At 43.5% G+C, this 14,131-nt stretch overlaps 1 protein-coding gene across 2 annotated transcripts in view; it reads right to left on the bottom strand.

The window, feature by feature from the left end:
* Nucleotides 1-2,780: 2,780 nt before the first annotated feature.
* LOC112218177 (fibulin-1) overlaps nt 2,781-14,131 on the bottom strand; it is a 59,696-nt gene continuing 48,345 nt past the window's right edge. For both annotated transcript variants that reach the window (XM_042301414.1, XM_042301413.1), the window contains exon 17: nt 2,781-3,622. In XM_042301414.1, the coding sequence (XP_042157348.1) occupies nt 3,483-3,622 (140 nt within the window). In that variant the 3' untranslated portion in view covers nt 2,781-3,482. The remainder of the gene's footprint in view (nt 3,623-14,131) is intronic.

Here is a 14,131-nt window from a genome sequence, read left to right as displayed (position 1 = left end):
CAGAATGGATGAAAAATGACTGTAAGGTCATGTAAATGAAATATATACTACATGACCAAAAGTATGTGGACACCTGCTCGTTGAACATCTCGTTCCAAAATCATGGGCATTAATATGGAGTTGGTCTACCCCATTACTGCTATAACAGCCTCCACTCTTCTGCGAAGGCTTTCCACTAGATGTTGGAACAGTACTGCGGGGACTTGGTTCCATTTAGCCACAAGAGCATTAGTGAGGTCAGGCACTGATGTTGGGCGATTAGGCCTGGCTCGCAGTCGGCGTTCCAATTCATCCCAAAGGTGTTCGATGGTTTGGGGTCAGGGCTCTGTGCATGCCAGTCCAGTACTTCCACATCAATCTCGACAAACCATTTCTGTATGGACCTCGCTTTGTGAATGGGGGAATTGTCATGCTGAAACAGGAAAGGGCCTTCCCCAAACTGTTGCCACAAAGTTGGAAGCACAGAATCATCTAGAATGCCATTGTATGCTGTAGCGTTAAGATTTCCCCTCACTGGAACTAAGGGGCCTACCCTGAACCATGAAAAACAGCCCCAGATCATTATTCCTCATCCACCAAACTTTACAGTTGGCACTATGCATTCTGGCAAGTAGCGTTCTCCTGCCATCCGCCAAACCCAGATTCATCCGTTGGACTGCCAGATGGTGAAACGTGATTCATCACTCCAGAGAACCACTCCAGCTGACGCTTGGCATTGCGCATGGTGATTTTAGGCTGATGTGTGGCTGCTTAAACATGGAAACCCATTTCATGAAGCTCCCGACAGAACAGGTCTTGTGCTGACGTTGCTTCCAGAGGTAGTTTGGAACTCGATAGTCAGTGTTGCAATCGAGGACAGGCAATTTTTACGCCTTACACGCTTCAGCACTCAGTGGTCCCATTCTGTGAGCTTGTGTGGCCTACCGCTTCGCAGCTGAGTCATTGTTGCTCTTAGATGTTTCCATTTTACAATCACAGCACTTACAGTTGACCGGGCTAGCTCTAGCAGGCCCGAAATTTGATGAACTGACATGTTGGATGGGTGTCATCCTATGACATTGCCACACTGAAAGTCACTGAGCTATTCAGTAAGGCCATTCTACTGCCAATGTTTGTCTATGGAGATTGCATGGCTGCATGCTCGATTTTATACACCTGTAAGCAACGGGTGTGGCTGAAATAGCCAAATCTACTCATTTGAAGAGATGTCCAAATACTTTTGTATCTATAGTGCAGATGAGGGTAGGACATTGGCATTCTAGTAGTATCCATCTAACAGCAACATTTTTGTGTTTTCTGTAATGAGAAACAGTGGTTTGTAACCTTAAAAAAATACCCCAACCTTTATTAAAAGAACTCACTTATATCCTATAACATATGTTGCGGTGGTAGCCAGGGTTGGCCGCCAGGAAAAAGCGGGATCAGGCGAGTGCAGGAGTCAGCCCCAGCACGTGCCTCCATGGGCCCTGGTGTCTGTCCTGGCTCCTGCCACAGCCTCTCCTCCTCCACTGAGCCCTCCAGGCTGGGGATCAGGTCACCTCAGTCCCCATACCCCTTTCCTTCTTCCCCCAGAGCCAGACACCACCATGACAACTCACACAGAGAGCCCTAACCACCACAGTGCCACAGTAGAGTACATAAACAAACAGGCCAAACCAGTCCAGTCCACACAGGTCTTCTCTGCTGCTCTGCCATTATGTCGACTCATCAGACCCACGCTAGCTGGTTAGTCATAGGAGCTTCCAGTGTAAGGCAAGCAGCTCGTCTTGGCTTTGCAGAGGGAATCTGGCAAGAGATGTTTGCTCATTTGTCCCCACACATGTATGTGGTTTTGTAGTGCAGCAGCGCAGGGAGTAGGGACTGCTGCTCCAGCCTTTCTTGACTGTCCATATTATTCAGCTTGTTGGAATCTGTGCTGTCCTCCTACACACTCTACTCTGCCCAGTACAGTCTGTACACGCTGTCCCATTGTCCAGCTATACTTAGCTACTCTCACACATCTACCCAATGTGTCTGTCCTATGGTCCTTCAAATAATCCCCCACGTCAGACAGTTTGTAATGTCCTTCCAGATTGGCTAATTGCCTTTACCTCTGTGGGTATGTCTTTACAGATGCTGGTCTAACCATCATATTATTGTCATCTGTTTTCTTGTTTGCGCACGCACGCACACACACATTCCAAATATTCCTCCTTTCCTTTTCACATCTGACCACAGGTCTGACCTCTTGGCCTCTATTTTATCAAATCAAAGTTTTTTGGTCTCGTACACGAAATGCTTGTGTTTCTAGCTCCAACAGTGCAGTAATTCCTAATAAATACAAAAAAAGAACAATAATCCAGGGAATTATCTCCTCAGTACCTTTAGAGCCGTCCGTGTAGACAGGCTGGGCTCCTGATGAATGTCCCTCCTTCCTCCATTGTCTGAAGCATTGGAAAGCTCTGCCTGGGCCTCAACCACGGGGATGATTACAGCCCCATCGTTAGAACATTGCTGTCATCTGCTCCACCAACAGCGTCTCATATCCACTAGGCTGACTTAGTGAGAGTAGAGAGAACCGTTCTGGTTCAGTGACTAACCTAATTAGGGCTGTGGTTCCTGGTTCCTAGTGCCTATGTACCCTTTCTCTCTCCTCTGACTCACCCTTTTTCTTTCTGCACTCTCAATCACTGTACCAGAAATGACTTCTGTCCCACTTTTCCTCCAAATGAACACAAGTTAAATTCATCAACCAACCTGAAGCTTTCACTCGCCCGCACACAAAGAAAAGGCTTCATAAGTAAAAACAAGATGGTTTATTTAGTACCGTAACACCTTTCGCAGTCTATAAAGTAAGAAAAGGAAATGTAATACACACCATGAACCTATGGGTAAGTGTTACATTCAACTGTTAAATCCTTCAATGGTTTTTCACCTCTCCATGTCTACGCATGCCCTTTCAATTCACAATCACATTCTATTGTCTTTCAGCATGACAGCATGCTTACATTACACAATACAGTATGTGAGTCTTCACATCAAGCTCTGTGTGCCAGATGCATGCATCCACTCATGGCTTGGCTTGTTACATCAATTTCTATTACATGTAAACTGACTGGGAAGTGTGCCTTAGTTTCATACAATAAAAAAGTGATTAAGCAGCTTGTGGTCTGTTCATCTTAATGGAAACGGAACGAACAATGAACAAAAGTTAGTTACAATGTGTTGCGTTGGGTTTATCAGGAATGACTTGTATTATACCTCCCAATGCTGTGCATGCACATCCTTGTAGTTATACACCTAAATAATCTTCCTTTTCTCCTCCATGCACTCAGAATTCGAATTTCTCTTCATGTTAGGACGGTAAGTTATAGTACGGTGGTAGTACTGTGTGGTAGTAATGTGTAATTGGTAGTACTTTGTGGCTATTATGTGACGGTGCTGGTAGTACTGTGGTAGAACTGTGTGGCTATGTGTGGTGGTGGTGGTGGCATGTCCTAAACTCAGAACCAGAACTCAGAAACAAAGATGTGGACATTGACGATGTTCCGATGAGACACTACCCCAGAGGTGACATAGTTCATAGCCAGCTTCAACACCATGTTTAGCGAGCCAATCAGGGGCTTCACCTGTCGGACGACACCTAAGGGAGACACAGAGGGATAGTCAGAGAGTGAAGGGTACCAAACGTACTGGGTAAGGGGGGGGGGTTATGACTGACCATCAAGTTAGCTTAATTAAAACAGTTTTATTTAGTTTGCAGTCATCCTTACAGGGGATAGGAAGCCTTTCTCTACATTTTTTGCATTCCTACTCGTAACATACTGTATGGAAGTAATAGGCCCATTCTAGTTCTATCTCCGGACATTCTAGAATGAAAAGTGGCAGCAGGGATGGATCGATGTTGTTTTCTTCTCATCACGTGCAGCAATACTATTACTGGAGCCTGGTGACGTGCTGACCTCATACGATGAGAGGAATGTCAAACCTATTGATGTGAATCAGGCTTTTATTTCTCTCCTTCATCCCTCCCTCCCTCCCTCCATCCCTCCATCCACCCGTCCCTCACCTTCCTCCCTCCAACCGCCAACCTCCCTTGGAGGACAAGCAAAAGAGACACTCTCCTATCACGGTAACAACGTGGGGAAAACACCACTGCTTTAGACCGAGACCCAAGAATGACCGAATGCACATGGAATTTGTTGGAAGCTCTTTTTAAGTGAACATGCGATTACAGGGTGAAAGAACGACCGTGTTTATCCAGGCTGTCAGCAGGCCCTTTCTCTGCGGAGGGCTGGTGACATTTCAGCTCAGTCCTGTTTGAACAGCCATCGCCCAGCGTGCAGCCAGGCAGCACAATCACTGCACTGTCCATTCACTGTTGTCTTTCTCTCTATCTATCCATCTCTCTTGTTCTCTCTCAACGGTTTCTCACACAGAGAGACAGGTATTAGATGAAGTAGGTATTGGTCTCATAATTCAAAAATGTATTGAATTCCATGCGGTAAAGTCTATCAAAAGTACAGCCTGATGAATTATCTTAAATCAAATCAACAAGATGTCCCGCCATCACTCAATGTGACTCATGAAAAGCCTTTGTACCACAATTGTCATAAACCAGTGAGAGACATTTGGTCATGGGTATTTCCATGTTAAAAGCCCCATGAGCACTAACATATGAAGTTCAAGGCTTTTATTCATTTTTCTACGGTTTCCATCCTAAAAATTAGGAATATGCGAAGGCTTTGACTTCTGGTCAAACAGATGGAAAAGGGGTCTTAGAAAACAGAAAAAGTCATAAAAGGTATTTGAAATATATCAAAACACAATAATGTTGGAGTAAAGACCCCTACCAACTAATATCAACATTTTATATTTAGTTTTGCAGAAATTATTTGGCATACGTTGACTAAATATTGCCTATTGTCTTGTCATTACAAAATCAGTAACATAATGACTGCAACTGAATTGGCTACAGTGGGAATTCATTGTAGTAACAAACCACAGTTGGGTCACCTACTACTGTCCTCCCTTCCGCTGGCATTCTGTTATGACCGGTCCGGACTAACCAAATGTGGTCTTGTTTGGAGGTGGAGCTCATTCAAATAATAGCCCTTGTGTATAATAATACCCAAACATGGAAAGAAAGATGTAAACATTTTTCTACCATGAAGAGAAGGACATTCATAATTATGCATTTCTGTATAGTACAGATCAAAGACCCATGATTTCATTCTGTTACCATCAGTCTGTTAATGGGTGTTAATCCACTTCACTTACAGATGTAGAATCTTAATTTGAGCACTCTTTCGTTGCTGAGAATTTTCCTGCACAGAAGGAAATGCAAACTTGTAGTGTATTTGAGGTTTAAAAATGTTTCTAACGTTTGTAATTTCTACATTGACATTTCAGACTTGATTTGCCCCTTAATTATAATCCACATAATTCACATTTCCTGTTGCTGCAGGATTATTTTCCTGCTGTAGCAAACTGGCTCATATTAAGAACCTACATCTGTATTATAGTTCAATAACCAAAACATGTTTTTTTTTTCAAACTTAAGGTGTTATATCATAGCTGGCACCCCCTTTTTCTGCAGATATTTAAGAGTTTTTGTAAAACATGGTCACATAAAAAACAGGGAGATTTTACCATCCATCTGTTACCAAACTTTATATCTGCACTGTTCTTCGAGTAAATGTGATTTTGGAAACTGTTCTGTGGAAATAAAAATGATTCCTTGTGCATAGAGTTGCATGGTTTGTTTAACTTTGCAATCAATGGTTTTTGTTTGGCATACTTTTAAAGTGAAAAATCAGAGTCTCAGCATCATCCTGTTTCTGTGGAATTGCCCTCATTCTCACCATAGGGCAAACGATGAAGATCAAGGGTGAGCTGGTTGCTGCAAATGTCCTCTGGGGTGGACACTGGCATGGTGTGGGGTTAGAATCTAGACCCTCTCTAAAACGCTAACATTATTTTCTCTTCTCCTCTCTTGCCTTCTCCCTGTCTCATCTTCTCCTCTTCCTAAGGGCGCCTGCCTGATGTTTGTGGCACCATCATTGAGGCCCGCGAGGGTAAATGAGTCCCATGTGTTGGACGACGGGAAGCGGACTGGTCTGTCACGCGATACAGCCATGAAGGCAGGCAGGCATTCCTTCAGGGATCCATCTTTAGGCGGCAGCAAGAGAAGCTCATCCAGAGTCAGTCTTACTGAGCCTACCCTCTCGTCCCCTCTCCCCTCATCCTTCTCCCAGTCAGTCTGGATCCCTGCGGCCACACAGAAGATTCCAGCAATAAGCGCCTGAAGAGTGTGGAATAGGGTCCTTCTTACCAGGGTTGCCCCCTTGTTTTGGTGTTTTGGGACTCTGTTGCGTAGTGACACAGGGCTGAGGGGCTGAGGGGAGCGGGACGGGGGTTTTATTGTTTCCAAACCGTCAGCTTCATCAGAGAGAAGGAACCTCTGTGTGAACTCAAAAACAGTGCTGCAGCACAAATGTTCAGAAAAATAAAGGACATGGAAAAACAGATTGGGGCTTTGCGTATATGAAACAATTATTATCATCACCAGCAAATGGAGGTGGCGTGCTGTTCAGTTATACAAGTGCCAAATATTCACTCAATACGGAGAGATAATGTAGACATACAGTTGACTGAGTTTGGGAATTGATCCACTGCATGTGAGTCGTTGACGTACAACAAGATATACTACCAATGCAACATGTGCACTGTGTGCAATGCATGAGAAGAAACAGAGTTCATGAAGTTCAAATTTGCCCATGTAACTTCGAAGTTAGTCAGTTCACAGGGTTCAATATTGGATGAACTGGAAGACCCAATCAAGACGAGCGAGAACGAGACGAGCACAATGAAACATATCATTCATTATAAATACAGTACGGAGCACCACAATACGGCATGGGTATCACTTTCACAATAGCCCTGTTTTATTGGGAGTAGAGCAATGGTTTCAGATCATAAATGTGACCCGAATCCAATGGAGGCTCTAAATGTTTTTTATTACAGGGGTCAGCTGGGGCCAAGTTTGCTGCTGCCGCAAACAAAATATCTCAAGGACAAATGAAAATCAGAGGGACAAACAAGCGAAACGTTACATTATTTTAAATTTACACAATATAAAAAAAATACACTAGACAATGTAGGATTCAACTAAATGTTGCCATGAGCATCCACAGTCAAAACTCCTCAATATCTAAATGGCATTGCACAACTCTGTTACGCCTGTAGGCGTCTCACGGCTTTCTCAGGTGCGGTGCTCAGTTCTACTGTCAGCAGCTTTACATGTCGTCACTGATCAGTGAGGTGCAGCAGATGAGTCCCTTGATTGGCTCAACATAGCTCAGCAAGCGGCAGAGTGATGTAGTGCATGCAGTGCGTGTTCCTCTTAATCATCCCAAGTTTTAATTGCGCAGTTAGACCAGCCAGATGTTACACCTGAAGAGGCTCGTATGAAGCCTTATAAGGGCTCTGTGCTTCAGCATGTTTCACATCCACAGCACACAGAGTGCCGTATCCTCCACGAAGACAAGGCATCTACAGTGACAGCTGGAGCTCAACATACTAGCTATGAATCTGAGGTGAAACCAAACCACCACAACCACATAATCATTGCAAACATTTCACTCGGTCACGAGCTGTGGTGAGGTGAAAACCTCAAAGCTACCAGGTTTTACTTTGATGCAATCATATTGTCAGTACCTGAGGTGTAGGCCATTACACATAAACAATAAAAAAGACCAGATCTCTCACTGATATCATCTCTCCTCTACTTTGTGTATCTAGTACATTCCAGGAAATGATTGTACGCCTACAGTACGTCTGAAAGTGCTCTGCTCTGCTATCCCTGGGAGTGCGTTGAGGTAGTATATCTGGGAGTCCGTTGAGGTAGTATATCTGCCGCAGGGTGCAGAGGTGACCCCGCCATGTTCCAACCTCCATCAAACACACAGCTGCACAAACCCCCTGTTTCCCAGAACATTCCGGCACACCATAACATAGCCTGTAAGTAGAAAAAAGCATTAACACTAGAGGCGCAGAGGCAGTCATTTTGACTGCATATGAATTTAAAATTGAAATATCTCTTACATTTTTTTAAAGTCGTGCTGCCCTCCTTCCTTGAATTTTCCTAAATAAGTATATTTAACACACATATGTTGTTAGAATTTAGATATCACCATTGGTGATTTTAGCATGTAAATCTTGGTAGGACAAACTAAAGCCACTACACCACACAACACTAAACAACACATTAACAATGAAAGCTCATACAATATTCAATGATTACTTTCCTCTAAAAATAGGTTATAGGCTACACCACCAAGTCAGAACAGTAAGCGAAATTAAGAGGGGAAAATATACCAAATTATTAGGGTGAAGCACATGAGCTACTAACAGCTTACTACACAACATACACTTAGTATTACTTTCTTAGCTACAGTATACATATCTCCCTGGCATATTACATCATCTATGCAGCAGCATACAATACATTTTTGGACTCACCTTGTTGTGCTGTGCTCACTTGAATTGGAAGGTGGCGCGGCGGTCCTTCGTGGACAGATTTTGTCATTAAACTTTGTCATCAAAGTCTGGCATTCTCTGGATTTATGGTGCTATCAAGACCACTGAGAACTCGGAAAAAACAAGGTTGAATCATGATGACGTCAGTGATCTTCAGGTCGTAGCTCTTGAGCACTGACACGTTTCATCTATAATTTATTTTCATTATTTCTCTTCATATGACAAGGATTAAAGAAGATTTTCCAGTAGATTGTCGACTTGATGATGACTGCTAGCTAAGATTCAGTCCAATCAAAGCTGCTGTAGATATAACATGATGTAACGTAATTATATCTGTGGCCAATGACCTTGAGCCTTCTTGGATGGGCACTTCTAATGTATCTCTATGGCAGCACCCAAGAGGCTTGAATTTTCAGAGCTCTACCCTTAGATTTGGCGGTGACGTAGTGTCCCCACGAGTGACAGAACACGGAGTCGATCACGGTGCAACTAGAGAACATTACCAACTCCTACACTCCATATTTTCCAATTGGCTGCCCCACCACCAGAGAAAGCACTGAGGTAGTCTGAAACACCTGCATTTTGGAGCGGCCTTACTCAAGAAAGCAAAAAAAGATAACAATTATTAACTCAATAATTATTATTTAAAACAATTACATTGTTTGCAAACAAATATTAATAACAAAATAACATGCAAAACAGGCAACCCTGATTTTTTTAAGCTAAAAATGTGGGGCTCAAAACAGGTGGTGCTCTGCCCTGAATGACTGGTCGCCACTGGATATCACAAACGGAATTTGTGTTATAAGAAGTTTTAGGAGGACAAGTCATTTCTTTCCTGGATTGCCAAGAAGTGACTTTTTCTAATCATCCTACAGAGTCACATGCAGGCAAGACGTTTTGATTTCTATCAGAGGAGCATGGTGGGAGGAGCTATAGGATGACAGGCTCATTGTAATAGCTGGAATGGAATCAATGGAACGGAGTCAAACGTGGTTTCCATGTTTGATGTGTTTGATACATTCCATTTATTCCATTCCAGCCATTACAATGAACCCGTTCTCATATAGCCCCTCCCACCAGCCTCCTCTGAGTTCTATATAGTATCAGATAGAGCAGATGCTGAGGTTTCCAAAACACTTACCCTTGCTAAATACATTTCAAAATGTACATTTTTCCATGAATAACCGCTGTTCTTTTGCGCTCCACACGTGAGATCCCCTACAGTAACATAAACTAATAAAAATGTTATGGTGTTCTTTGATTGTTACCCAAGACCTTCATGAACACAACCAAAGGATACTTTTTCTGATAGGATATGGGAAATGTACTTACACTGCTCAAAAAAATAAAGGGAACACTAAAATAACACATCCTAGATCTGAATGAATTAAATATTCTTATTAAATAATTTTTTCTTTACATAGTTGAATGTGCTGACAACAAAATCACACACAAATTATCAATGGAAATCAAATTTATCAACCCATGGAGGTCTGGATTTGGAGTCACACTCAAAATTAAAGTGGAAAACCACACTACAGGCTGATTCAACTTTGATGTTGTTCCTTAAAACAAGTCAAAATGAGGCTCAGTAGTGTGTGTGTGGCCTCCATGTGCCTGTATGACCTCCCTACAACGCCTGGGCATGCTCCTGATGAGGTGGCGGATGGTCTCCTGAGGGATCTCCTCCCAGACCTGGACTAAAGCATCCGCCAACTCCTGGACAGTCTGTGGTGCAACGTGGTTGGTGGATGGAGCGAGACATGATGTCCCAGATGTGCTCAATTGGATTCAGGTCTGGGGAACGGGCAGGCCAGTCCATAGCATCAATGCCTTCCTCTTGTAGGAACTGCTGACACACTCCAGCCACATGAGGTCTAGCATTGTCTTGCATTAGGAGGAACCCAGGGCCAACCTCACCAGCATATGGTCTCACAAGGTGTCTGAGGATCTCATCTCGGTACCTATTGGCAGTCAGGCTACCTCTGGTGAGCACATGGAGGGCTGTGTGGCCCCCCAAAGAAATGCCACCCCACACCATGACTGACCCACTGCCAAACCGGTCATGCTGGAGGATGTTGCAGGCAGCAGAACGTTCTCCACGGCGTCTCCAGACTGTCACGTCTGTCACATGTGTTCAGTGTGAACCTGCTTTCATCTGTGAAGAGCACAGGGCGCCAGTGGCAAATTTGTCAATCTTGGTGTTCTCTGGCAAATGCCAAACGTCCTGCCAGATGCCAAACGTCGGGCCCTCATACCACCCTCATGGAGTCTTTTTCTGACCGTTTGAGCAGACACATGCACATTTGTGGCCTCCTGGAGGTTATTTTGCAGGGCTCTGGCAGTGCTCCTCCTGCTTCTCCTTGCACAAAGGCGGAGGTAGCGGCCCTGCTGCTGGGTTGTTGCCCTCCTACGGCCTCCTCCACGTCTCCTGATGTACTGGCCTGTCTCCTGGTAGCGCCTCCATGCTCTAGACACTACGCTGACAGACACAGCAAACCTTCTTGCCACATCTCGCATTGATGTGCCATCCTGGATGAGCTGCACTACCTGAGCCACTTGTGTGGGTTGTAGACTCCGTCTCATGCTACCACTAGAGTGAAAGCACCGCCAGCATTCAAAAGTGACCAAAACATCAGCCAGGAAGCAAAGGAACTGAGATGTGGTCTGTGGTCACCACCTGCAGAACCACTCCTTTATTGGGGGTGTCTTGCTAAATGCCTATAATTTCCACCTGTTGTCTATTCCATTTGCACAACAGCATTTGAAATTTATTGTCAATCAGTGTTGCTTCCTAAGTGGACAGTTTGATTTCACAAGTGTGATTGACTTGGAGTTACATTGTGTTGCTTAAGTGTTCCCTTTATTTTTTTGAGCAGTGTATTAGACAGTTAGAATGTTGCAGTCAAAATGGCTGCTCATTGGCATAGTAAGGGGGGGTATTTTAAGTGTTAAATACATGGTAGCAGAGGAGACACTGCCACAAAACAAAGTGAAGCAAATGTCAGGAGGCTGCGAAGGATACAATATTAAAGGGTTACATGTAAACAGTACAATTTCGGGGTTTTCTGGTTTCTACAACTCGGCGAGGAAGTGTATGACAAAATCCAAAATGAACGGGTTTAACACCAGAAACAAATGAAAAGCATGCGTCGGCCTTACCACAGTATTGTATAATGACACGCTGGCCGTGGTGCGATGCATACTCCGTGCTGTAAAACCATTGGACAAAGGCCAGGGAGAGCACACTACGGCCCAGGCCCAGTCCGCTCTGAGAGAGGCATAGGATTAGCATGAAACCCCTTGGGGACCGGACCATAGGGCACGGGCCTGACTGGCCTTTCTTGTGTGTTTGGTATAGCTCCTGATCACAACCAACTGACCGACGGTTGGGCAGTCCAGCCAGGCTGTCTAAACAGTCCCTTGACCACTCCAAAGGAGACGTGAGCACTGAACACCCCCAGTCTGAAAGGCCAGCTCGTGTGGTTTGGTATTTCAAGGTCATTTAGCAATGAGTCACAGTTACAGATCAAATGAACCGTTGGACGCATGCAATCATGCTCCACTGCTTGTGACATCATTGAAAAAGTAGCTACAGTAGCTGGAAGGAAAAGATTGCTGCTTTTCTTGGACTTTCTATGTTCAGTGGTTGTTTAATGGATGAGTAGCATTGATGATATAGTAACACATTAGCTTTATTGTGACCTTCACATCGTAGTAAAAGTGACCTTGCACAGTAACCTAAACTACCGCTGAGGAGTATAGGACAAATTAGACAAAAGCACTCTATAACTAGAAACATGACATTAAAACCTACAACAGAAGTTGATGCTGGATTTGGTGGACTTCCTGGAAACATTAATTTATCAACATGCGCATTTCCTGAATGTCTTTTGGATCCATATTTGATAAACGAATACAGTATGTCAGTATCCCTGGATACCTTTCATTACATTATCTGTATTGGCCAAAAATATATACATAAAGCAGTGGCGGTCGGTGCCATTTAAGATGAGGGAGGACGACTTTTTTTCATGAGACTGGCCTTATTTCTATAACATCATTCATATTCCATTCACCTAGTTCAATGTAACAGCGATACAGTGCCTTGCGAAAGTATTCGGCCCCCTTGAACTTTGCGACCTTTTGCCACATTTCAGGCTTCAAACATAAAGATATAAAACTGTATTTTTTTGTGAAGAATCAACAACCAGTGGGACACAATCATGAAGTGGAACGACATTTATTGGATATTTCAAACTTTTTTAACAAATCAAAAACTGAAAAATTGTGCGTGCAAAATTATTCAGCCCCCTTAAGTTAATACTTTGTAGCGCCACCTTTTGCTGCGATTACAGCTGTAAGTCGCTTGGGGTATGTCTCTATCAGTTTTGCATATCGAGAGACTGACATTTTTTCCCATTCCTCCTTGCAAAACAGCTCGAGCTCAGTGAGGTTGGATGGAGAGCATTTGTGAACAGCAGTTTTCAGTTCTTTCCACAGATTCTCGATTGGATTCAGGTCTGGACTTTGACTTGGCCATTCTAACACCTGGATATGTTTATTTTTGAACCATTCCATTGTAGATTTTGCTTTATGTTTTGGATCATTGTCTTGTTGGAAGACAAATCTCTGTCCCAGTCTCAGGTCTTTTGCAGACTCCATCAGGTTTTCTTCCATAATGGTCCTGTATTTGGCTCCATCCATCTTCCCATCAATTTTAACCATCTTCCCTGTCCCTGCTGAAGAAAAGCAGGCCCAAACCATGATGCTGCCACCACCATGTTTGACAGTGGGGATGGAGTGTTCAGGGTGATGAGCTGTGTTGCTTTTATGTTTTTCAACAGAATTTGCGATCACACATAAACACAGTTCACTTTCATAGCAGCCACGTTGTATTGCTTCTCGCATCTATGCACTCTCCTCCTCTCACCTCTTCCCTTCGCTTGTTGACTTCAATGCACAACACATCAGCTATATGTGACCAGGCGAAAAAAAAAAACTTTCCAAGCCAAAGTTATACACACAGCCAACATCGTTCTCACCATATTCGCTAATGTAACGTCATAGTCAGCATAGCTAATAGAACTAACACGTTACTAAACCCACTACAATCATGCAGTAACATTACAATGTACAGTCAGTAATCAGTTACACCGGTGGGCCCCAGTGGCAATAAATTAGCAATACCAAAAGCTTACCTTGACTTGGAACATTTCCAGTGTTGTATTGGAAAGTCATAGCCAGCTAGCTAACATAGCATCCCTCAGTTTGAGCAGGGTGTTTGAGTAGGCTAAACTAGCTAGCTGCATTTGATAGCTAAGTAAGTGTAACTAGAAGTGAAAACAAATGAGGAGATCTCTATCACTATTCCTCTTTTGCTTCTCCTTCATTTTAGAAGATATTAATTTGTTCAAAACTATTGTCTTTCTCTCTCTTTGAGTCAACTACTCACAACATTTTATACACTGCAGTGCCAGATAGATGTAGGTTATGCTTTCAATACTAGATTCGTTCTCTGATCATTTTATTGGGTGGACAACATGTCTGTTGATACTGCAATAGTTCTATTAGACTGGAGGGTGCCCTCTGGAAGTTGTGTAAGTCT

Source organism: Oncorhynchus tshawytscha, linkage group LG19, assembly GCF_018296145.1.
Source record: "Oncorhynchus tshawytscha isolate Ot180627B linkage group LG19, Otsh_v2.0, whole genome shotgun sequence".
NCBI lineage: Eukaryota > Metazoa > Chordata > Actinopteri > Salmoniformes > Salmonidae > Oncorhynchus > Oncorhynchus tshawytscha.
Note: the sequence above shows the minus strand (reverse complement) of the source record. Positions and strands in the feature narration are given on the sequence as shown.